Source organism: Tachysurus fulvidraco, chromosome 3 (genome assembly GCF_022655615.1).
Source record: "Tachysurus fulvidraco isolate hzauxx_2018 chromosome 3, HZAU_PFXX_2.0, whole genome shotgun sequence".
NCBI lineage: Eukaryota > Metazoa > Chordata > Actinopteri > Siluriformes > Bagridae > Tachysurus > Tachysurus fulvidraco.
Genome location: NC_062520.1, coordinates 25220546 through 25247115, shown reverse-complemented (window position 1 = coordinate 25247115; position 26570 = coordinate 25220546). Strand labels below are relative to the sequence as shown.

Here is a 26570-nt window from a genome sequence, read left to right as displayed (position 1 = left end):
GTCTTGTACAGTCCAAGCATAGTGTTGTTTATGTCTGTACTTTTGAGAGTCACAAACAGCAGACAATCAACACACTTGGCCAACAAACCTGCTTCTGAATCTGAATCTGATAGTCAGGTGCCAGTCTTTCCAACTCCAGCTATTACTAATTAAAAACGCGCTCTCTGATGGCTCCACCCATCATACATATTCTAACCAATCACAATCCTCCCTGGTGTCTGTAGGCGCGGTTCACCGCGTCGGTCGGTACAAGGTAACAGGTTGTATTTGTCGAGACATTTACTCACTCTGGGTTGTGTGTTTGTGTCATGGAAGCTGTCACCGAAACACATTTCATGAAGGAGAACCACAGAAGTGGATAGAAAACACAGCAGCGAACAACTTTTAGACTTCAAATTAACAGTAGGTAAGTTAAAGCGTTTGGCAGGGCTTTGCGTTACCCGTTAGCGTGTTAGCTCCGTCGCTACTTTAGAATAAAGTGCTAACTTTAGTTAAGTTAAAGGGAAGAATAAATAAATGCTAGCTGTTTAGCTCTATATCTAACACGCCAAAGGAACTTGTAGCTTAGCCGTCACGTTGCCTGGGTGACGCACAGAGCACCAGTCTATAAAGTGACTTTATTTTTAACGGTTTTTAACGGTTTTTTAAATTTTAAATCTCCTCTAAATTGTTCAGTTGTATTTGTGGAAAATAACGTCAAGCAAGAGGATTATTGTCTCGCTGCTGGAGCGATGGTAATTTACAAGTGTTTTTCCTCTTAAACAGCCTTCTGTCTGGAGAGTTCATGTAGTTAGCTAGTCACAGGTGCACAAATCAGTCACACAGCTCCAGGTCCACATGCGACTTTTACCTGTACACAGGTGGAACCTGACGTGGCTAACAGGTCGCTGTGCTCTGGTTGAATCCCAAATGACCTTGTGTGGAATATATAGTGCACTGAGTACGTTAGAGGAGTCAATGTTTTCATATCAGGTGCAGTGTACCTAGATACCAAGGCATTGAGGATTTGGGTAGAGTTTAAGATAAAGTTACTAATGTTGAATATAATAAAAAAAAGTGTTGTTTTAAGTCTATATTGTGTCTAAATGTTGTCGTGTAATGTCTCCTTGCAACTAAAAAAAGTTGAAATAGTGTAAAAGTTTAAATAGTGTAACAGTGTAAAAGTTTGTACCCCCCTTGTTTGTTTCTTTTGGTGAGCAAAGGATGTTAAAACATGTATACAAAATAGCACAACATTTGAGTTGATGTAAGTTTTTTTTTTTTTTTTTAATTATGAAGTTAACAAATGTCCCTGTTGATATGTTGTCGTTATTGTATTTTGATAACTCATTAATGTCAGTGTACTTGAAACGGTCGACATGTTTGATGTCTGTAGTAATGAGCGCTTAAGAACCTTTGAGAGAATAAAGCCTGTGAATTATTAAGATGAGCAAAATATATCAACTACTAAATTGTTAACCCAAAAATGTATTTTAAATGGGAAAAAAAAAGTAGGAGACTTTGAAGGTAAATGTTATAAAAGATCCCATTACATTTAGTAATATCACTTTTATCTATTAATGTTGTTAAATGCTTCAGAATCAGATTTATTGGCCAAGTGTGTTGACACATGCAAGGAATTTGGTTCCAGCAGGTTGTGACTCTCAAAAGTACAGACATAAATAACACAATACTATACAAACTATGCAAGAAAACAATGCTTCATTACTTGCAATAACGAAAGAACGCTTTTGATGTCTGTGCTGAAAATTTTGCAATTTCTGAGTGAAAGTATGCAAATTTTAACTGCATGCAAATTTTAACTGTAAGCTCATTAAAGATTTTAATGCGTCACTAAAGTGACTGAGAGCGCCATGCGAGGATCCACGGAGGTTGACTTTCTATAGAGGTTTCGTTTGAAGCGTGAAACCAGTGATTCATTAAACAAGTATTTGGGAATCTGTGCTGTGGCGGAACTATGTTGAACTGTAGCTCTAATCCACAGCATGGGCTGTTGGGCTTCTTGTAGCTGTAGATTGTAGTGTATTGGTGACTAGTATTCACTGTGGAATAGGTACTCAACTCTGATCTGATTTTTTGGAAGGCACAAAGCTCACTTGTGAAATGTTTAGTGTCGCAACCTTGCCGCTCCGTGCCATCTTGGTTATTGACCTGTAAATGCACAATGACGCTGATAAGCACATAGACTTTTAGAGATTCAAATCCGCCAAGTAATCCTTTCAGGAAGAAACACCTTTCCTCACCTGAGGACTAATTGTTTTCAGAGAATTTTGGAGATGGAAACTTTTCCCGGTATATCTGGTTGTGTATGTGTGGGTTTGTGTTGTGTGAGCAACACAAGAATGAAGGTTACAAAAAGAATGGTCCTCATTGTTGATATGAGACTATAGGTTATGCAGCACTAAAGCCTTCATTGTCAAACCAATGAGGCACGTTTGGTTAAGGAGAGAGAAGAAATGCTGGTTTGTTCAAGGCTGAAAGGAGGACAGGAGCTCAGGTGACTGAGAGTTTGGAAAGAAACAAGGAATGCAGTGGGAGTTAAGCCCTCGCCCAAGGGACGTGCGATTAAGCAATAAACACACACCTGCTAATCCTGTAAATGCGAAAGCTGTATTTTAGAAGAACAGCCTAATAGAAAATGTTTTAAAATGTCTGCAGGAAAGAATGGCTTGTCTTGGATATTTGCTGTTGATTCCTTCAGATAAATCAATGTATCTCATGATTACTTACATTTACTACTTTCTCTTTCGGTTCTGTAACCGGCTCTCGTAGTCTGACGAAGCTGAATGTCATTTTGGATGAAAGCATCTGCCTATAGGATGGCCAAGACATACTGTACATGTAAACTGTTTCCTAGCTAGTTGTTCCTTTTATGCTGGAAATAAATCTACTCAATAAGAGAGATACTTCTAACGATGCCCTAGCCAACTACATCATGTTACAGTTTGATAGATAAGAATTCAGGGAGTGCAAATTTATGGAGTTATAAATATGTAGGAATGTGAATTAAAACAAAGCTCACAAGTCAACACATTTTTGGATCAGTCAGTTTTCCATAGATGTCTTAATCTAGTTATTTTTTTTACTTAGTATGTATCACTGAGTGCTTCTTCAATAGTTATTGACCAAGCCCTGATTTTTTTTTTTTTTAATTTTTTTTTTTTTTAGTTTCTTCTAAAATGCATTTCACATGATTTAACTCTTTAGCTAATTATAACAATGTCATTGACTGAATGCAGTGTGTTAGTAGAGGAAAGACAAAAATTCATAGGACTGCAGCCCATCAAGACCAGAGTTTGACAGTCTTGTTTACAAATGGTTCAAGAGAGAAGTTTAGCTATATTATTAGAAGCTCTTGTAAACAAAGTTCAAATTCAATCAGTGCTGTAGCATCGCCTCATAGACCTGCATTGACAACACGTCCTTTAAATACAGATCTTTCCCACTGGCAGTTTTGTCTGGAACAAAGCATCGGTTTGTATGAAAATTTTATGTGAAAGGTGTCTGTCCCCCCGTCTGTCCCCGTGTCCGTCTGTCCCCCCATCTGTCCTCGTGTCCTTCTGTCTGTCCGTCTGTCTGTCCCCATGTCTGTCTGTCCGTCTGTCTGTCCCCCTTTGTGTGTGTGTGTGTGCGCGCGAATATGCTGTGAACCTACTCTAATGATGTCAGGTGCAGTCAAGCCTGCAGTGTGAGAGAGTTTAGTGCTGTGTGCAGACAGTGTGCTAGTGTGATGATGATAATAATAATAGCGTGATTCATTATGCAGTCCATCATATTCACTTTAATTTCCATAGTAAGGTTGATGTTTGCATGCAATGCTCCTTATACATTTGCATTTTAGCAAACACTTGCAGTCTGGCTCCTTATGGGAGCAAGCTCGTATTTGTATAATATGTTTAGTCATATTATAGAATCATATACTGTACATGGTATCATACATATAAAATCTAAAAAAAAAAAAGTAGAGAAATCCAATATATAGATAACTCAAAAAAGGGTGGGGGGGGGGGGGGAAGACATTGTCACAAGCTGCACCAAACAGATTACTATTATATACTATACATTTAGCTTGGACTATACAAGACAAGACAAAACAGAGTATACAAGAAATGATAAGAGTTTCATGCTAGAGAATTAGGGACTAGCAAATGCCTGCAAGAGACCTGGCTCAATAGCAGAGCAGACAGTGCAGTCAGTGTTCTTGGGCTTTCCACCAGGTTTTCTGCCCTACTTCACTGTAATAAAGATATGAGATGGTCTCTTGCCTGCCTCCATTACCCACACTCCTCCCTACTGGGATCATCTATTCACAGTGAGTGCTGAATGCTGTCACTGTTTGCCCGTGTACTGACACACCGTGAGGAAGTATACAGATTTGACCAGTTTCTGGTGTGGCATTGACCCGTTGCTGCAATGAGAAATTGGCAGTCATATTTGAATTGTTTCAATCTGCCATTGCTTAATAAATATATGAAAGTTCAGCAGAAACCATGGTAGCATAATGCTTTAGTATTAAGCATTCAAGCATTGCAGCCTTGTGCCGCTAGCAGTGAACTCCTCATGCTGAGCTTTATTTTATATGCATTATGCCATCTTAAAAGTATGTAAAGATATATAATACATTCAAAATATACACCTTTTCAGTACACTCACATTGGAGCCATTGTGACTCGCAAGCAGTGTGTGGACAATTCTGGCAAAAGAAGTCTCGGTTCACAGTGCTTGCTGGACTGTAGTGCTTTCTCACACACTCGACTCACTGCTCCACATTTCATGAATACCTACAATACAAAAATAAACTAAATGATGGCAACTTTGTCTCATGTCCCTCCATGATTTTTGCCATTGCAGAAATGAACACAAACTTAAGCAAAGCAATTGTTGAAAATTTACTGCGGATTTTATAATGTTTTGGTATATCCTATACCCCACACACCCCCACCCTAAGCCGACTCCCTGATTAAGACTCCAAAAGTTTAAAACCTCATGATTCTTGATGGATCGAATCTGTTAGTGTGTCATCTGAACACACGCTTTGTTAAAAGGGACTAGGCTAACAGAGAGCCTGATTTTGTACAAAGGTGTTAACAAGGCCGCCTTCTACTTTGTTCAGCATCACAAACTTAATAATGTGGAGTTGAAACAAAGATGGTGCTTCCCTACAAAAAAAAGAAGAATCTTGCTGTTAGGTGTGCATTCGTGTGCTTCCAGAAACATGATCGAGTAACCTGTCAGTAGCAACGTTCACAGGCAGCTGTCATCACCTGGAATGCAGTGGTATTTTTGTTAAGCTTTTAAACTTCCCCAAGAAGTAATTCGTTCCAGGAACGCAAGAGTGGTTACATGAATGTATTAATGCATCAAACGTAGTGGATTATGAACTGATTCATGTTTGTAGATCAGTTCATAATGGAATGTGTAAAAGAAAGGAAACACTTTTTATCGGTTTCACCAACAGCCAAGGTCAGCAATCAGTTGTTTATGAAACTTTGTGTGGTAAGATAGTGCTTGAAGTTCCGCGTGTTCAGGGAAACATAGAAATAGGCCATGGTCACTTAATCATACTCTGCACCAGAGCAGAATTTATAATGTTTTTTTTTCTTTTTTTTTGCCCCAAGACTCTCCCTTTTTTGCCTATTCAGCTCAGTAGTTATTCTTTCTCTCTAATGAAGTATTACAGCACTACGACATCTTCATTCATTCTTCCCCCAATAAACAGATTTTTATTATAAGTTAATTATATTTAAGGTGCACACATGCCCAGAGTCTCCATGAGTGTTTGTCTGAGGATACACACCCACTGTTTCACCCATCTGACTGTAGTATGTCCAAGGCAGGGATTTCAGATGTGTTTTAAAGTTGATTATATATTTGGTGACTATAAAAATCATATTGTGTGCAAAAGAAGTGCGGTGATCTTATTGTAGTTTCTTTTAGGGGTGGACGATTAAAAAGGCTGGCTGTCCAGGACAAGTGCTTTTCATGCCTGGGCCAACAATTTCTTATTCACAGCAGACAGTTTTTAATGTGCATAGCTACATTTAAACATAATGACAACGGCACACCTCAAACCTATAAGTGTCTCACGCTCTACTTGTTCCAAAGATCACGCTATACACAGTGGGCAAAGTGAAGCATGGTTGAAGGCAAAAAGTCTTTCACTATACTGCGCAGGTTTCACTGACTCTGGGGTCAGTGAAACACCCAATCTTTATAAAATCTGTAACACTTTTAAAACAAATTTACGCACATGCTAGGCTTTATTATGCAGTGATGAAATCAACTGTATCGGAACACACAGGCATGTAGAAACTAAAGCGAGCTACAGTAAATAAATTCTGTGAAAATGGCATCATGTAACTCTTCACTATCCCAGTCGACACATTAACATATAAACAGTCTCTGTCCACATACATCCACGGTATAAGACATTTAAATGGAGGGCACAAGGACCCAGATATGATTATGCAATGCTTGCTGGATTTAATGGTCACCTCTCTGTCAAACCTAAGGCCGAGAAAAAACATTTTTTGTGATGCTTTTTTCCCTGTATTAATGAACTTTTAGACATGCTTACATTGTTATATGTTGACAACCAAAACACTGTCCACACAATGGAGCTTGAAGCTGTCGTGGTTGTGTGCTTCCCCAGGAGTTATTTCTCCATGAATAAATACTTCACAATATGTTTTGAATGTTTGCTTTGAATAGAGATCTACAGTAACAGTCAGATATGAGTAATTGACAAAAATGTTCAATATTTTTATGTACCTTTTGGAAATAAATAGTCTACGGTTGTTTTAGCCGTTTTTCGGATCCATAATAAAGGCTGAGACTTTTGCACCAGACTGTAATACTGAGCTGATTCTCCTGCCGAATAGTCACATGATGGTGAGACCTTTAACTGCACTGGCTGCCAACTATACTGCTTCACATTCTTATAGTAGATTCAGCCACAGCCACACACACACACACACACACACACACACACACACACACACACAGGTTCGCTGTGAAAGCAGTAGTGGTTAGATATTATAGATGTGGGTTGTTTGGGTATACAGGACATTAGAGGTCACTGTGATTTGTTGCTGTATTCATACTAAAGAGGAAGTCATTTGAACGTGTGTGTGTGTGTGTGTCTATGGAAAAGACAGAGAGGTGTGTCTCCAGACTAAACAGGTGCTTGCCTTTTTATCAACACAGTGAACTTTGATAAGTCCAGAGTGCCAAACTCTTTTTAATTCATTGTCATTTTTCTTTGCAGTTGTTCTCTTCAATTTTTGTACTTTTTTGTTTTTCTCATGATTGTGCTCATAACAATTAAAAATCTGTTTTAATCACAGTCAAATGGTTCCCTTTCTGAATTGCCACTTCTATTTGCTGGAATGTGACTAGTCACATTACTGTAACACAATCACATTCAGTCTGATGCCATGGCATGTCAAAACTGCCAAATCCAGTCAGAATACAGACACACACACCCTGCAGTCTCGAACAAAGACAACATGCTGATGGATTATAATGTCAGAGGCCGACACACCCATTGCACTTTAATCTCACCACTGTCACATCAACGCAGAGTCTCTGACGTTTAAGGAAGTGCTGCCATATATGTAGTGCTATTATATATTTCCACTAAAGGAAATTTCTGCTAATTGAAGCCATATATGCTGATATCTGACACACTAAAGCCATTTTGCCGTGTTGGAGTTGGTTTTTAGTGAGATCAGGAAGGTGCAACTGCAATACGAAGAAGTTGCCAAATAAATTTATTCAACAGTGGTCTGAAAAATTTGTCACAATTTGTTTCAGATCATCAACACAAGCCCTCTTATTGCTAAGGTTGGCCCAACCAGTTATTAGGTTTAGGGCAAGCACTTTTTCACAAATGGCCATGTAGGTTTGGATTTTGTTTTCTCTTAATAATAAAAACATTTAAAAACTGCATGCTGTATTTACTTGTGTTATCTTTGACTAATATTTAAATTTGTTTGATGATCTGAAACATTAAAGTATGACAAACATGCAAAAAAATTAAATATTTAGAAAGGGGGCAAACACGTTTTCACACCACTGTATACAGTATGTGTGAAAATGTAGTCATGGCCTAATAAACATGCAAAGGTTCTATTACTTCCTGAACACCAGCAGACCCGAGTATAAGCCGCATTCGCGTCCACAATTCAAGTCCACCGAACCCGGACCCATGCCTATAGGTATTAGATGGTGAGAAGAACGTTTGTGCTCTTTGCTACTTCCAAATTGTTGTCCTTATTATGACGGTTATTACTATTGATGAAAACTGGTGATTGAGAAAATAACTGGTGGCACGACACTCCTAAATTCTAACCAGAGTTAAAACAAAACCGTGCCAACTAAGGAATCAGCACAACAAATATGGCAATATAATGTTTGTTTCATGAACATTGGTCCACTTTGGCTACAGTAGAATTCGACAAGTGTAATTAAACACCTGCTTCACAAACAACTATTATTATATGGTCTGTTGCAGTGATAAACTCACTCTAAGCCTAAATACGGGCTCCGTACAAGTACTCATTTAGAGCCATTTCAATGTTTAGTCCACAGATAATGCTGAGGTTGTGTTTAAAGCCATGCTTACTATGAACTCTGGTTACCCTCGCCTACATTGCAAGATTCTACTTTGCTTAGAAGCCACGGCCGCTTTTACCTGCCTGCATCTGTTTTCTTTGTCCTGTATGTATTTGTCCTCCATCCAATCCTGAGCTCATGTTGCTGTCTGGGTCGAGTTTCACATGTGTCTTGTGTCTTTGTGGGTTTCCTATAAAGTTCTCCAGGTTCCAAGTCTGTAAATATAGCAGTTTGGTTGACTGACTAATTAATTGATCGACCTTTTTCCCCGTCTCTCCCAGCATGTCTGCATCTGCCTCGGGTAGAAAAACCCCAGTGGATTATGGGGTTCAGATCCGCTTCATAAATGACCTGCATGAAACAGGAGGTGGAGGCGGAGGAGGAGGAGGAGGAGGAGGAGGAGGAGGAGGACGTCGAGATGGCTCGGGGAAATCCTCGTCCCGTTATGGTGTGGCTGTCAGGGTGCAGGGCATCGCGGGCCAGCCATATGTAGTGCTCAAGGACGGAAAGAAGGGAGATTCTTATGGAGTGCAGCTCCGAACCCCATCTTACAGCAGCTTGCCCAGGTAACACAAACACATTTAACATGCAACATTTAACTTTACACTATATTGCGCTAATGAAGTGAACCAAGCCAATGAAGAGCACATTGCTGATCGTGAAGAAGTTGCATGTTATGCTAACTTGCTTTTTTTTTTTTAAGAAAAAAAGGGGCTTAGCAACAACTCTGCAGTCGTTAGTAAACGGATTTTACCACTGTGTTTTTAAAATCCTTCATTTTCTTTAACAGCACTGTTCTGATTGAAGCTTTTATGTTTATATAGATGCTAATAAACTTTGCTGTGGCAAACCTTTCTGTAAGGAGGAAGTGTTTTAACGTAGAGCTGACATTGAATACGTCTCTTAAATGGTTTCAATGAGACTTCAATATTTACAGCTGCTTTAATGACTGAAATAACAGGAACTGACTTCTACAACAATAAATATAACTACAAATATGTTATTTTAACTGTAAGCTGAATAGAACCATTTCCTTATTGTACTGTATTATTTCTGTCCCCATAGGAGACGGGAGGATGGAATAGAGGACAGCCAATATCTTCCCACCTCAGACAGCAGCGTGTTGCGACGGGCTCAGTCTCACGGCTCTCTACTGGACCGAGAGAGTGACTACAACGACACAGAGTTCGGGCGCCCTAATGGAGACGGGCGCTCCGGGAGCTACAACAACTTGGAAGGAGGGATGGGTGCAGGGGTTGAAAGGAACCGGTGGAGAGGCTCCCACCAAGCAGGGCTGAACGGCTCTTTAGAGCAGGAAAATCTGAGAGGAAGGAACAGTTACTACGAGTCGTCTTCTGACGCCGTTAATCCATCACAGGAGAGACGCACCAAAAATGGAGGAAGCAGTTCTGTTGGACAAGCCGGCAGTGTCAGAGGCTCCTCCAGGGGAAGCACTGCTGGTGTCAGCGCAAGAAATGGGCCTAACACTGTAACTCCCGTCCTTTCTCCCGCTCAGTTGGTGCCTCCAAATGAATACGCATCTCCTCCGTCTTCCTCACCCGTTTCGGGATACAACAGACCGAGCCGAACCTCTGAATCTGTGGCCAAGATGACCGCTGTGCCTTCCTCTGGTTTAAATGATAATTGGTCAGCAGTAGATGCTCATGTAAGTGGTGTGTCTATCTAAAGCCATCGATTATAAATCAGCTTATCATTTCTTTTATTTCACATGGAACCATTGGCTGTATGGAACATTTTCACATCCGAGCTGGGTTTTCTTTAAACTGTGGAACCATTCTGTAAATATAGATGTCTGAAAAACGCACTGGATTTGCTTTGTGCACTGTATCTCGATCTCTAATACCTAGAACTCGAGATCCTTATACTGTAAGTAGTACCTGTAGGATAATAACTCGTACTAGACGCTAGCAACTAATTCAATTCCAAAATACAAGTGCGTTAACGCAACGGACGTGACCGTGTGTGGCTTATAAGGCTTCATGCTTGGAATTTATACAAACTTAAACACAAAGGAATAAATCTGCAATCTTTCCCATAGACATTTGAAGGGGGAGGTGCAAATACAACAGAGCCGTCCACCTCCCTTCTCTGGCCTCTGTAGCACAGAGAGTTGGCCATGAACAGCTATTTATCAGACCCTTTACCCACCAGAATACTTATTTTTTTACATTCTCTTAGCCAAAGTAGATCAATTAGATTCAGGAATTTTCTGGTTTTGTAGAATTATTACAATCACTCATGTGTATATACACAGCCCAGGTATTTTTAAAGGATTGCACGATAGACAATTGCACATTTACATATCCCAGTTTATTTCAAGTTGGTCTATACCTGAGCCCTTTTTTAATGATTATGTTCTACCAACATTATAATAATGATTCATAAGGCTGGTTTGTTCTTCTTAGAAGTTTTTGCATCTGTGCTCTGCATATTCCGTCTATGTGAAGTACTCTGTATCTGTGCTCTATGTACTCGCCGCATGCAACCGGATTTAAAATCTGTGCCTGCACAATGCCTGGTTTAATTAGACTGCTTTCTTATTGAAATCCCTCAAGGCAGTAGAAACATTTTATTTCACTCTCATTCGCAAGTAGCTGGAACGTAACTGTAGCAGGTCACAGAAAGCTGATCCAGCAGACTGGCCCTGTGTTACCGAGTAAATGTGACTTGGCTTACTGCACGGGTGTCTGCTGACAGACTCCATATTCAAATTGCAGGGTGAGAGTTACGGGTTGGACGACGAGTTCAAGAAGGATTTACGCAGCTCGTAGGGGACGAATGAATGTGCCTGTGTGGTTTAAATGTGGTCTTGCAGTGATATGAACGTAAAAATTAAGATTCAAGGTGGTGGTGATTTTTGATTTATTTTTTTTTGCATTAGGTTAATTTGTTAACAAAGATTAAGCAATAAGTCGAACCTGAAGTGACAATGGAGTGTGAGGATGGGTATGATGCACCAGTTGTTATAATTTTTTTTTTTTGTTTTGTTTTTTGTTAGTGTGTGTGCATGCTACTGAATCTCGTATAACATAGGTAGTCTCTGCTTTCTGTTTTCAGGTGACTCCTGATCTTCTGAGGGATCAAAGTCAGAGCTCTGGGTCAGAGTTCAGCAGCGAGGAGGATCAGATCCAGCAGATAATCTACGGTGTTCTACGTAAGGGGTAAACCTGCAGCGTTGATAAAATTACATGATGAAACATCACACATGTCCATCTATGAACCAAATGCATACCAAAAGTGAAATTTGCAGCATTTATTCATATTTGTTTTCAGTCTTGAATGTTTTTGTTTTATTTGCACTATTGTAATGTACAATACTCTGACGTTTGCTTTGACGTTTGAATTTATAAACGCAATTCAAAATCGATCTCTCCGTTCTGTTGCCCTTAGGAGCAACGACAGCGACGCTGTAATCAAACGCAGAGTCCGACTCATCTGCGATAAGATCCAGGGGCTCAAGGTATGGCACATGCTTCAGTTTACACCCTGTAACTTTAACCACATCCCTACAAGTAACTGAATGTAGAGTACCTTTGAATATCTCTGTGTGTGGAAGTACAAAATGGCAATTGTGCTTTTTCTTCCTTCCCGATTGTGTTACAAAACCTATATAAATGTCATCAACACAATTGGACCATAATAAGACCGGCTGATTTTGTTACTACACCCCCATAATTATTAACCCCACAGCATAATTGAATTGTACTACAATATTCAACACACGTCAGTTCAATACAGTATCAGTTTAGGTGTTGTTTAAAATTCCAGTTTCAAGAAAGTTATCATTTCTATAGTGTACAACTGAACATCTCTTCAGATGATTTGTCAGTACAGACATTTGCATTTTCACCTTACAATACAATGCATTCTCCAGGCAAAAGCAGAACGTATTTATGCAAAAATAAAAAACTGTAGCACTGTTGCTCCTGGTAATCATATGAATGTTTGTTTGGAGACTCGAAGAGTATTTGAATTCCCATGCACATTCTGAGTGACCTGAAGAGTGAGAGCTGATTTATGACTTGGACCGGTTTCTCTCAAGTTGGCACAGAACACGTCTCCCGAAACCCATCAGTGTTGAAGTGGGCATTACAGTAATGGCTGTCTGAGAGTTGGCTTCTCTCCCTGCGCTAGAATGAACTGGCTGCAGATCAGACAGCTGAGCCCTGTTTAGAGCGAGAACAGCTTGGCACATAGCCACTTCAAAACACACACTGCCCTTGATAACTCGTATCCGTGTGTCCACTAATTTGGAACATCACAGAGGGAGTTTTTATTTTTTTTTTGTTAAACACAGACAGTTTATCCTCACTGACAGTAACACAGTGTATCTAGTCTGGCACTTTAATAGATGAGTCTAAAGTAAATCAGCTGTGTAGCAAAGTAATTGGCTGTGCCTCGATAAATCAGTGGCCTTCTTAGTACACTGTAATCACGAGTGATTCAGGGAGGTGATGCATCTCAGACGGATCAGCTTGGATACTGCTCTCAGAAGTTGGATACACTTGCATTTAAGAGCATTTAAAAGCTTAATATTTTGACATTGCTGCTTGTTGGAGCTGCACTCACTAACTTTTGAACTTTTCTGTAAATAATAGCTTTTCTGTCTTTTTTTTTAAATTTTTTATCTTACATGAGTGACGAGAGAGACATTAGGAGGAGTTTTAATTATTATTTCGGTTACTGAAGCACCAATTTTTAAAAATGTACCGCTTGGGGAAAAGAACACCATACATCCCTTGTTTACAGTCAGGACCAGCTGATCACCTTCCAACAGAAGGAGGACAAGGCAGAGGTACAAAGGGAAAGAAAGAGACTTAAGCCATATATTCCTTCAGTAGTCATGTGAGATCCCTGGCGAATAAAATGGATGAGTTTAGCAGTGCGTATTTTAAAGAGACGTGGCAAAACAGAGATATCTCTGACCTCAATTTTACCATCAAACGGATTTCTAATTGTTCGGGTCAGACAGGTACTGCGTTATAAGTGGTAAGCAGAAAGGTTTGCTGTTTATGTGGATACTAATATGCTGGCTGTGAAGCTGCGCTATACTATCTGCAAAGGAGGTTTCACATGTTCTTGTTGTGTGGTGTACATTCCACCCTCCACCAACCCGACGTCAGCACGCAACCTCATTCACAGCGTCGCTGGAAAATCGCAGACTAAACATTCTAGTGCTTTCATTAAATTCACCCGAGATGACAATCATGTTTCCATGGAAAATTACACACAGTATGTGAGCCACGCAACAATAGAGAATAAGGCATTGGTCTTGCATTCAGCTCTTTGCCCCTCCCTCCTCTAGGCCATGCTCTGGCTCACATCAAACATTGCTATAGCACCGTATGTACAGTATGCTCACCTGGATAAACCAGCAAGCACTGTGAGAGTCATGTTCCTTGGTTTCTCCAGTGCTTTTAACACCATCAGGCTGGCTCTTCTGGGTGAAAAGCTGAAAAGTGATCAGCAATACTGGGGGACAGTTCTCTCTCCCTTCTTCTTCACTGTTGACACCACAAGTTTCAGACAGTCCTGCCACCTACAGAAGATCTCTGATGACTCTGCACTAGTGGAATGTATTGGTGACTGTGAAGAGAATAACTGGCTGGGAGACTTAGGACAGTGATGGAAAATTCATTTGAGGACACATTTTTTCAACTAAATGTGACTAAGACATAGGAGCTGATTGTGGGCCTGAGAAGGTGGAAGGACTGGGTACTGTCCAAAGCCAAACAACTCCTCCTACCCACTTAATAACTAACTGGTTAGTCTGAGTACGTTCAGTGGCACTAATACAACCACACTGCTCCACAGGACACACATTTCATATTATACTGTATTACTCCTCTCATTGGGTAGTAGATTCTTGGTTCATGATATCGCTCTGCATGCCTCTTTTATTATATACTGTAAGGTAAATAGTTTGATAACCTGTATAACTTAGTCTGACATCTTTCTGTCGTCTGATTCACTGCTCTCACTTATTCGAACAGTTTATTTCTATAAGATTGGAAATTCCTTTATTTTTAACTGTATATGTGTTTTTCATTCTTAGGTTTTACTTTAAATTGTGTTGTGAGCTACTGCAACTTACGTTTCCACAAGGGGATCAATAAAGTATGCTGGTTTTGGGTTTTCTTTCTTTCTCTTCTCTCTCTTTCTTTCTCTGCTTGCCAGCCATTAGACCATAACTGGATTCTCTCACTATGTTTATGCTGAACGGATTGTCGAGCAGACAGAAGCTGAGTATATTCAGTTGCTAGGTTTGCTAATTCCTGTTTTTCCTGTAATTTCCTGTTTGTTACAGCACCTGCCTCCTGTCTGAAAAGAACTCCTATCCCCTAAGTAGAATATCCAGTCCCTCCAGGATTTAGCTCACACAAAAAAAAAATTCTCACAAAATTAAAAAGCACAGGATTCTTCTTTTAAACAATTACCACAAAAGTAATTTCTTTCTATAATAGCTGAACTCATGTTCGAGACAGGATTTGAAGAAGGCTGTGGCTGAATGTTTGTTGTGATGACTTCACCCGAAGCGTCTGTTTGATGTTGCATTAATTTCTGCACTCGCAAAATCCCCAAAATCCTTGAGGAACAAAATATGCACTCACATTCTGGGTTTTCTCATACGAGCCTGTGCGAATGAACATACTGTATTTGTGTCTGCAGTATATTAGAAGTCCACAGACTATGGTGGCTTTTTACTTTAACATTTACTATGACTTTATTTGTAGATCAACCAATCAGAACTTGTGCTTAAGGAACAGCTGGAACAGAGTCTGGATGAAAATGTCAATCTGCAGGAACAGCTGATCAGGAAGAAGACTGAATTAGATCAGGCCCATTCTGAGTAAGACCAAAACCTCACACAACTTTCACAGCATTTTGGGTTTGGTGCCATGAATAGGGTCTGTGTAGCACATCAGTAACCATGTGTGTGTTGTGTTTCTCTGTTTGACTCAGGATGATTCAGTTGCGTATGGAGAGGGAGAATGCAGAGTCTCGTGTAAGACAGCTAGACGACCAGCTAGCAGGGATGCAGGAGGAGCTGAGGAGAGAGACGGACAACAGAGCAGACGGTGACATGCTGCAGGAGGTACGCCTTCGCTTTTACTGTCTGGAATACTTGCATTGAGAAGCACACAACAACATAAATAAAAGAATAAGGACAACTTTACAAATGTCAACTACATCTGGTTCCACTGATAAAACTGGTGTTGTGCCTGAGCTTCAGTTTAGCAAAATTAATAAACCACAAGCAGAGATGGGTTAATTTTGACCTCGGATTATAACTTTACACACTGGTACTTCTTGGAGTTTTACTACTTCTAATAATAATAATAATAATAAAGAAGAAATGTTTGGGAATAATGAAATGAAGTAAGTCCTACATAGATGCCTACTGGATATTACATAAAATGTTAGCAAATAGGAAATATGAGCCATTCAAGCTTAAAGACTCTTAACATGTAACATAAACTGCTACTTAGTTTGTTGCAATTTCTGTTTTATTTATTTTTTATTTTTTTATTAGTGTTAGCAACATGTTGTACATACCATTTAGACATATAGTGTCCCGTGATATTAATTAAGCATATACAGATTTATATACAATATAAATCACATACTTGTACTCTACATAAGGGCAATTTAATACTGCTTTTAATCATGTCGAAATGGTGCTCAGGATTTGCTGGCGCTGCGCAGTGAGCTGGCTGAAATGGCAGCACTGCGTCAGAGACAGGAGGACACTCTGAGACAGAGAGAGCGAGAGCTGACTGCACTGAAAGGTGCCCTGAAGGACGAGGTGTCCACCCATGACCGAGAGATGGAGACGCTTCGACAACAATACAGCCAAGACATGGAGAAACTAAGGGCCAGCATGCAACAGGTTTCCCAGGTACACACACACACACACACACACACACACACACACACATATACATTTAGTTAAGCAGACCTGAGGATCTGAAGTCTGACTCTAATCAAACTAAAACAATAAATCAGAAACACATCCCATCTCTATTTGCATGTTCAGTAAATATAGTATAATATGATTTTAGCACTGTGCTGTTATCAGTTGCCATTAGAGATGATTTAAACACTGAGTGTTTTTACTAAATGAATTTTCCTTGATCCCTTTTTTTCCAGTCTCAGGCAGGCATAGAAGCAGAGCGCCAGCGAGTGAACTCTACAGTTCGCTCCCTACAGCAACAGGTGGAGGAAAGCAAAGAGGAAGTCAGCCACTGGAGAGAGCAGTTCCAGACCACCAGAGATGAGCTCCGCAACACCAAACAAGAGTGAGAGCTGCTTTTTATTTATTTATTTATTTTTGTTGAAAATAGTGGCCAGAAAGTTACGAGGTTGGCTTTGGGACGGCCACCTTTTGATTTACTCCACACTCTGATCCCAACTTCATTGCAAATTTCTTAAAAAAAATGTTGATTGTAGATAAAGGGGGGAAAAAAATTCTCTCCTTGTGAGAATTGTATCCTTAAACCAAGTACAAGTTTAGTTATTAATGGTGCTTGCAAAGCAACATTCTTGTTACTGTGCCGGACAAAACTTCGGCGCGTAACTTGTCCCGCAGCTTTTGTCCTAAACCCATGAATGAGGTGTCAAATCGACCGGCCCATTGAGGAGAGGTGCGCTATGACTTTTATAAGCAATCGGATTTCCGGAATCCCTGGTATAGATGCTCATATGGGCTTTTTTTCCCCCATAGACTTCCAATATATATTTTGGAGGTTTATAACTCTGCAGGTTTTCGAGCGATTTACAACAAACTCGACCAGCTCCTTTAGGACCTTACTCTGGACAAAGTTTTATTTCAATAGAAACTTTTGTCCAAAAGTATTGCCATTCCACTGGGAATTCATGGCACGTCACGTGTAGCCCCGCCCCAAAATAAGCAAAATCAAAACGTTAGCACAACATGGACATGTCATATATCAAAACACTCAACCCGATGAGGGGAACTTGCCACATACAAGCACCATTCACATTTTCTTCAATAAATGTACATTCTAGTATTATTTATTATTGAACTAATGTATAGCTTGAAATAGATAATTAAGCCAATTTTAAGCATTTATTTCCAAAAAGAATCAAAAATTGGCCTTTCAATAGGAAAATGTAAAATGTTACAAATTAGGTTTATTCAATTTCTGTTTGTTTTGTTATCTTAAAAAAACTAGATAAATGGGACTATATAGATGTAGGTATGCTATTAACTCTAACAAGTAAATTATTTTCTGAAATAATACTCAATAATGAGGAGTTAAAAAGTGTGACTTTTACTGGAACTTTTGAGATCTGATCAGGAATTAAACTGGATAGCTTCTGGGTATTTTCTGCTGTGTGTTAATATTTTGAGTGTGTGTATGATATGCCAGGCTTCTCCAGGCTAGATTAGATAAAGACGAGTTTGAAGAGGAGCTACAAGAGCTGCAAGAGAAACTGAGCATCATGAAACAGCAGATCCCTGATGTCAAACAAAATGACAACCACAAACAGGTACTAAGAGAGAGTGCATTTATTTGGATCTAGACACACACACACACACACACACACACAAGGCTAGTGCAGTATAACTGCCCCTACTTATCCTTACCTTTGCCACTAGCTGGATGTTTTTTGTTTTTTACACAATGAAATAATCTCCATAAAACTGTTGAACTTCTCACAGGAGCTGGAGCGTAGCCGTGCATCACTGAAGCAAGCCGAAGCAGAGATCGAGAAATTAAAACGGGACCTCGACAAGAAGACTATGGAGATCATTTCTTTGAAAAGGACCAATCAGGAACTGGATGCCGAGCAGAAATATGAGATCGACAGGCTGAAGGACCAGTTACGGAAAGATAAGGAGGAGTTGGCTAAAGTTCATGAGAAATCCAAGCAGGTATACGATTAAGTTCTTAATCACCCCTACGCCATGTTCTTTATGCCTTTTTGATGCCCTCACTGTTGGCCCTCCTCTTCGCTAGCTTGCTGATCCTGCATTGGTGGAGTCTGTGCGTGGGGAAATGCATGCAGTGCGCGGAGAGGCGGAGCGTCTGCGAAGTAACTTGCTTTTGGCTGAGGAGGATCTACAGAAAGAAAGAGAGAGACTCACCTTGTTCCAAACAGAAATGAGCACGGTCTCAAATGAACGAGAGGCTCTAGAGGAGGCTAACTCGCGCCTCAAAGACAAACTCGCACGTCTGGAGGTGAGTGAAATAAGCTGATTTCCGGAACAGCTCAGATACCAGTTTGTTGTTTTTGCCAAACACACATGCACACAACATGCATGAGCAACAGCTCCATCTCTCCATGTCCAGTCCACGATGCAGGAACAAGTTTCACAGAATATGGAGGCAGAGCAGGAGCTGCAGGTGGAGAACAGAAAGCTGAGGCAGCAGCTGGAGGACACCAAACGCAGCAGCACCAAATTGAGCCAGGAAAGAGACGAACTGTCTCGAGCAATAGAGGAGCGAGACCGGGATAGGGACACTGTCCGCAAGGAAAACACACAGCTGGACGAACAAAAGAAACAGCTTGAAAAGACAGTGGACAAACTCAACAAAGAGGTGAGTATGAATGGGGACGATGAGGGCCACGTGAGAGACAAGTTTCTGTGGGTATGGACAGTGTATTGCAACCAGGAGATCAGCATGCTATTGATCTTACTGCTCAGGGAAGTGTGTGTATCCTTTACATCAGGGCAGGAACCAGAACCCATGTGAAATACAGTTATCTCTGATTTGCCACGGTGTGTTTGGTTAAAAAAAAAAAAGGACATTTTCCCAGTATTATGTTGTACCTTTAATAACGCCTCTACTTCTGTTATTAGTACGTTACTGTCCTTTCTCATGCTGTGTTGTCATACCCCTGATCTGTGTGTTTGGCTTATAGTAAGGGCTGTCTGTTTTTCTTTCTCTCAGATCGAGCGCTTGACCGCTGATTCCAGTGTCTCTGTGCGGCTGTTACAGTCTCAGTTCGACGAGCAGAAAGAAAAGTGGAAGAAGGAGCAGCAGGACCTGCAGAAGATCAACAAGGAGAAAAGCAGTGAGCTGGAAAAATCCCAGATGACTTTGCGTTCCCTCAAGGAGGAGGTGAGCAAGGGCAAGCCAGAATGTTCCTCCCCCTTTCTAAACTGTCACTTGTTCACGGAATCAGCATGTCTTAATTCACTTCACGTCCCCTCATGTATATAGTACAAATCACCCAGAGTTACAATGCTCACCGTTTTGGAAAGCTGTGCTGAGTCAGATATGTTTTTAGCATATAACTAATCTGAAACAAAAGCATTAAGGAAGACGCCTCATGTTCAGGATGAGTTTTCATAAATTCAAATTCCGTGGCAATTAATGGCGCTAAGGAAATATTGGGTGTTTTTACATACACCGATTTTCCAGTTATATTGTTTAAAATGTCACAACAAAACCGATATCCAATTCAAGAACGTCAGGGTATAATAATATTCTTCTAATGTTTACTACGTTTCTTCTAATGTTTAGTATGTTGTCCGCTGTCGTTTTGTTTCCACCTAGCTGCTTCTCCTTTTCTGTGACTTTTTTAAGACATCCTGTCTTTCTCCTAATTTGGACCGAGAATGATTTAGTAGCTCCAAACACACACACACACACACACACACACCTTCACTCGAACCTTTCTGATACATTTTCCAGTTGTCTCGTCTGAAGAAAGAGCTGCAGTCATACTATGAGGAAAAGGATAATGCTGTTCTGGACAGAGAGATGTTAGTGAACCGCGTCAAAAACCTGGAAGGAGAGCTGGAGAGTCAACGCAACACGTTCAACGACCGTGCTCGTGACCTCCGCAGCATGGAGGCAAGTGATAGAATATCACTATTTTTCACAGTTTAATAGGATTCAGGAACAGCATTTGCAAATAAACCAACAACTGATAAAACCGTGAGCTTTCATTTCTTCTGATTTGCTGTGTTGTAATCATGCCTTGATTATTTTGCTTATAATTTTTGTGTCTGTAGGAAAAAGTCAAGCGCTTGGATCTGGAGCTGGACGAGGAGAAGAACAGCGTGGAGCTCCTGACCGACAGAATAACCAGGAGCCGAGACCAGGTGAGCGCGCCACTGACCTCCGACTACTCCGAGACTTTGTTGTTGCCTTGGTGCCTTTTATGTTGTTCTCCACAATACAACTGTGCTTGTTTGTGTTTGAGTGTAGATTGAGCAGCTGCGTTCAGAGCTAATGCAGGAAAGATCATCCAAACAAGACCTAGAGCTGGACAAAAATGCCCTGGAGAGACAGGTACGTTAAATGAAGGATTTTTCATGTCTGGTCTTGTGTCCACCGATCAGTTATGTTTCTTCCATGTTCCCTGGTCATGATATTGACTCTTAGAGTGAAACTAGAGATTCTTTTACCTTCATGTGTTTTCTTCCTGACTTACTTCATTTTCTCTCGGTTTGCCCATAGCTTAAGGAGTATAAATCCCGTATAAAAGAAATGGAGGGCCAGTCCCGTAGTTCCACCAATGTTTCTCAGCTAGAGAGCAAACTACAGGATTTGGAGGAGCGGCTACGTAATGAAGAAAGGTAAAGAAATAACCTTCAGAGTATCTTCTAGATCCACAACCAGGTCTGTAGTTGAGTAGGGAAGCCTGTTGGCCTGTGCGCTGCCAGTTCTGTGGTAATTATGAATGTGGTGCAACAAAATGGTGTTACTACGGACATAGCCATACATGACTGGGATTCTGGGGCTCATAATCGGCCATGTTTTCTGGGTAGGAGAGATTTATTACTCCCCCCCTGTCACAAGTGCCATAAGTGCCCCTTTCCACCAGAAAGAACCGGGTGCTTGTTCAGAGTGCTGCTTCCAATTTGGTTCCACTAGCGAACCTTCTAAGAACTGGTTTGCCTTTCCATGGACTAGAGGGCCATCACGGTGCCAAGTCTTGCGTCACTGTATACAACATTATACAGCAATGCAAGCGCAGCAGCAGCGAACATGACATCAACAATGGCGGACGTTGCCTTACTGTTAATGCTCAATGGCATCCAAATGTGGCGAATCCTGATTTAAAATAATTAAAAATGCCGCTAATGACGTTCTCTTTTGTCTTGTTGGTCACAGTAACCTTGCCTACAGCCCCTGACGCAAGCGGTTCTTAAGTCTAGACCAGCAATGTTTTGGTGCTACTTAAGAACCACTTTTCCTGGTTCAGAGCCGGTGCTTTGGGTGTCGAAAAAGAAAGAACTGATTTTAAATTAAGCTCTGGCTCCGAACCAGCACTCAAACTGCCTCGGTGGAAAAGGGGCAAAGGAGTGTTACACTGCCTTGTGACACAGAAGGAGCTGTAGATTGGAAAGATGCAGTGTGGGGCTTCGTGTGGGGTTTCATGTGTCTTGGACGATATGTGTCGTGGAATTCATATCCATCTACATTTTTGCAATATAAAGAAAATTCATGGAAATGGGCACCATATTCCACATTCTTTAGGAAAAAAAATAACGGGGTGTGTGATTGTTTAACTAGACAGAAGGAATGTCATCTCAGTAATAAAAATAAGATTGTTCTACAAGAGATTTTAGAGAAATTAAGCACATAAACTCTTAATCTCTTGAAAATTAATTATGTCCGTTGGTGTATTTTGCAGTGATAAAAATACAGCACTTTCCGCACAACGCCGTCTGGAGAGGAAGCTGAAAGAGCTGTCTATGACTCTGGATGAGGACAGACAGCAGATAACTGAGCAGAGAGATCAGGTCTCACATTAAGTGCCCTCTAGTGTGTGTGTTTGTCACATTTTTCATCTGTCATTTCCATATCCATGCTTATGAGGGTTCTCTGTGTAGCTGGCTCTGCGCGTGAAGGCACTGAAGAGGCAGGTGGATGAGGGAGAGGAAGAGGTAGAGCGGTTGGAGGGATCGCGGAGGAAAGCAATAAGAGACATGGAGGAGCAAATGGAACAAAAAGAGGCGCTACAGACTCGAGTCACAGCACTGGAGAATGAACTCAAGTAAGTTTTATCACTAACTGTATTTTAATACTCATGTGCTGAAAGAAAAAACGCCATGTGTGGCGTTAATTTGTGCAAACTGTCCGTTTTTTTAATTTTGCTGTTTAAACCAATTCAATAGCCAGAAGAAGGAAATGATCAGCATCAATTTTTCTTTTACCTTGAATAACATTTAGAGGTCTTCTATCAAGGCATTCTGCTCCTATAAAGGAACTCTGATGGATATTGTAAAAAGCCATTATACCAATTGCAAACGTTGACCTACACACACCCCTATTTTCCTTTAGTCACACCATTAGATATGTAAAATTCTATAGTTGCTTAGATCAATTTCCAGAACGGTTCATTTCTTACATTCTCCTTAGACAATGTTTAATATACCGTGTATGTATATGTATGTGTATATATATTAGTAGAATTTTGGCTTATTTGAGTTATGGGGTGTCATACCTACAACCTGATCATGGTTGTAATTTAGAATTTTTTTAAAATGATCTTTATAGTAAATAAGATCTTTTTGTGGACCATAAATTAAGAGCGTTTAAAAAAAGAAAAGAAAAAAGAACTAGCATCTGCTACACCACTAGGGGCAAAATAGAACACTAAACCCTGGTACTCCCAAATATTGAATGTAGTACATTGTTCATCCCAGGAGATGGCAGTGTTTGCCTAGAGGTCAGGTGTCTTAACGCTTTTGGACTGCCTGCTTTTTCCCCTGTACATAAATGCAGAAATGTCTGAGCTGATGTGTTTGTGCTAACTCCTCAGGAGGAAGATCCAGCAAGCCCGACTCATTTCAGTGGCCTCTCCAGGTCTCAGCTCAGATGATGACGATGAAAGCCTGTTTGACTCCTCAACCATCACCTCCATCCTCACAGAGAGCAATTTACAGACCAGCTCCTGCTAGGTGGAGATTAGAAGAGAAGGTCACTCTGTGACTATTTGGGTGAAATGAGCTTTCAATAGCGTGGAGAGACGTCAGAAACTGAGACACTTTACACAGGTGGGATAGGGCCTTGCTAAAATTACACAAGAAGGCAGAATATAATGTTAAACAGATTGTACAAGCCTTTTGAAGAGGCGGACAAACCTACTGTACATACTGCACAAAGGCGAAACACAATGTACAGTTTATTAGTTCAGAGTGTTGTGTAGTTTGCACTTAACTGTATTTCACTACAATCTACTATAGTACTTAGTGACATGACGTGACTAACTGTGTTGAGCATACCTGCAAGTTAACTGCGAAATCGATCACTCGGTTTTAGTTATGAATTAAGGAAGTTCACCAGGAATACGCAGTTATCTGTGGAATTGCGTTCGTATATTCATCTATTAACTTTAATATCAATTTGTGGCCACACAAATTTGCACGAATCCTCAAATATTCTTTGAATCTTAAATAAAAATTAAATAAATAAATTTCATAATATTATATCGTAATACAATTTAAACAATTCTCTCCAGGATCAGACAATTAAATGAGCTCGGCTACACCTGATTTCTACCAGGACTTTTAACAAACTGCTTATAGATTAACTTAGAAAATAATATTCAATTCTATAATTCCTGCAGCTAATAAGTATCAATTTAGTAACATAAGAATGTAGTCATCACTACAATATTCAGCGATGTTGATGATCACATTAAGAGACACACAGCCAATAACGACAAGCTGCAATAAACCTCGTGAGCATTTCAGATTTAATAGAATGAAAACGCACACACACATTTAGAGGTATTTGCTTGAACGCTGAACCAATCAAGACATGGTTTTTTTTGTGTGTGTTCGTTGCCAAGATTTTCTAACTTATCGCATAGACACGTAGGGACGATAGATTTGATTAGTTACTATCGCACATGCAAAAAGTTGTAGCTGTAATTTAGAAATCTGCCGAGCTTTACTTTACCTTTATCAACTTCAACTGAGATCCATTAAACGTGCTTGCTTTTCGGGTCATCTTGTATGACCAGGCATACACAGTAGGGTGGAAATCTCAGGTAGAACAGGTATGAAAATGTAAAAGTTAAGGCTCTACAGTAGATATCCCACCAGTCCACGTTACAGATATAGACTTTTGCTTGCTGTGATTTGTGTGAACTCTTTAAAAAACAATAGATATCACGAAACCTAAACGGAAGAATAGTACACAGGACCCGAGTGTGCTGAATCTTCCCATAGCAAATGCACTGATCATTATTTTATATACAGTATATATTTTTTTAAACAAAGAGATGAAAACCCTATTAATGCTCTTTTCATTCACATTTACAAAAAGACAAGAATAAAGTAAAGATCAATGGTACGAAGGTACACAGTACTGGAATAATAATGTGTAAAAGGCAAGCAAACAACTACACAGATTTTGTTGCTAAATACAGCACTAGACATGTAGCATTAAATACCGACACGGCTTTGCACAAAGCCAACCGACACGATATCTGACTTGCTCATGGAACTACATACTGTACGAGCAGCGAAGCTACGAGTCACGAGTGCTTTATCGTCTGCGTCCTTTAGTTTGCGAGTGTGTTTGTGAGCGTCTCCGTCTCCGATATGTTCAGCGGTACGAGTGCATTACACACACCATTATCCAAAACTTGATCTTAGCATTCCAGCCAATGTTTCTGTGTAAAATCTAATCACTTATATTTGTTATTCGATAGAGTTGTCTAAATAGATCTGTGTGTGTATGTATAATTGTGAATTTTTTGTAGAAATTCTACTTCAACAATCAGTGATGAAATCAAGTAAAAAGCGTTTTATGATGTAATAACCACGAGGTGCTTGATCTCTCTACGTACAGTCTTGTTGCTGAAACATATTACGGTAAAGACTGACGCTTTTAAATGTCTTTTTAATCTCTGACTTTGTATTTTTATCATATATTTTTATGAAAAATAAACCGTAAGCGCACATGCATAGTTTTGTTTTGTTTTTTTTTCTACTTTGACTTTTACATTTATTTTCTAAGTATTTACGTAGATTACAAATTTTTAAAACATTCCAAAAGTTCCTACAAATTCAAACACGTATTCTTGGCATGTTAAAAAGGCAATTAACAAAAAAGGAAAACAATTTAAAAAGTGCTCCGATTAAAATAAACACCGCTCAGCCCTAACATTAAAACCACCGGATTAATAGTGTTTAGGTCGGAATTGTGCTGCCGAGACAGCCTTGACCTGTCGAGGCATGGACTCTGAAGGTGTGGTGTGGTTTCTGACACTAAAACTGTTAGCAAAAGATCCTTTAAATCCTGTGGGTTGTGAGGTGAGGCCTCCATGGATCAGTTTGTCCTGCACATTCCACAGATCCACACATCTGAGGAATTCGGAGGTCAGGCCAAACAAATGTCAGGTCTTAGCAATAATATGTGTGTCATCAAGCCAGACTGTCTGACTGTCGATGTTTTAAGTCATCCTGAGTGACTGAGGCTTAATGTGACATCATGTACCTTTTTTTTTTTTTTGCTAACATTTTAAAGTGCTAATAGTGTCGAATCGGTGTAACAGTAAACTGGACTTGTATAATAAACCTGACACAATTCTCTTTTCTAAAGCTGTGGAGTTTAACATCCATGTTAATAATTAATAGAGAGCTATATTAATAATCAATGTTTTGCACTCCAGCCCATGCAACAAGCTTCAAATAGTCTATCCAGTTTATTATTTTTATATACACTATGAGGCCAAACATATCGTACCTTCACACCAATATGAGGTTCTTCCTTTTCCAATTCCAATATTATTTCCCTGGAACTAAGAGACCCAAGCATGTTCCAGTGAGCTCCATGATGACATTGGAGTTCTTCTACATCAACTTTAGCAACCATAGTGTCCTGCACAGAACCCTGACCTCAGCTCCACTGAATTTTAGCTCTGTATTGTTCTGTGTAGCATCATGTTCCTGGAGAAATGTTGTCTCATTTCACTATGTACTGCTACAGTGG

At 40.0% G+C, this 26570-nt stretch overlaps 1 protein-coding gene across 2 annotated transcripts; it reads left to right on the top strand.

Moving 5' to 3' along the window:
* Window positions 1-225: 225 nt before the first annotated feature.
* LOC113646654 (cingulin) lies at window positions 226-25543 on the top strand. 2 transcript variants are annotated; one of them, XM_027153063.2, is made up of 21 exons: window positions 226-402; window positions 8898-9182; window positions 9682-10282; window positions 11695-11798; window positions 12028-12097; window positions 15372-15487; window positions 15601-15733; window positions 16325-16537; window positions 16789-16937; window positions 18033-18153; window positions 18326-18538; window positions 18624-18845; window positions 18957-19205; window positions 19560-19730; window positions 20307-20468; window positions 20630-20719; window positions 20826-20909; window positions 21078-21196; window positions 22258-22366; window positions 22457-22620; window positions 23389-25543. In XM_027153063.2, the coding sequence occupies exons 2-21, from the start codon at window positions 8899-8901 to the stop codon at window positions 23525-23527; spliced, it is 3513 nt and encodes a 1170-aa protein (XP_027008864.2). In that variant the 5' UTR covers window positions 226-402; window position 8898; the 3' UTR covers window positions 23528-25543. The 2 variants fall into 2 exon arrangements, with proteins under 2 accessions (XP_027008864.2, XP_027008854.2); XM_027153053.2 differs by having other exon boundaries at window positions 226-406.
* The last annotated feature ends 1027 nt before the right edge of the window (window positions 25544-26570 follow it).

Excerpts from the sequence above, each read along its gene's own strand:
- LOC113646654 (XM_027153063.2), top strand. The coding sequence starts at position 8,899 with ATGTCTGCATCTGCCTCGGGTAGAAAAACCCCAGTGGATTATGGGGTT. Across the intron at positions 15,734-16,324 it reads ACGGTGACATGCTGCAGGAG|GATTTGCTGGCGCTGCGCAG; the intron begins GTACGCCTTCGC and ends AATGGTGCTCAG. Across the intron at positions 20,720-20,825 it reads TAACCAGGAGCCGAGACCAG|ATTGAGCAGCTGCGTTCAGA; the intron begins GTGAGCGCGCCA and ends GTTTGAGTGTAG.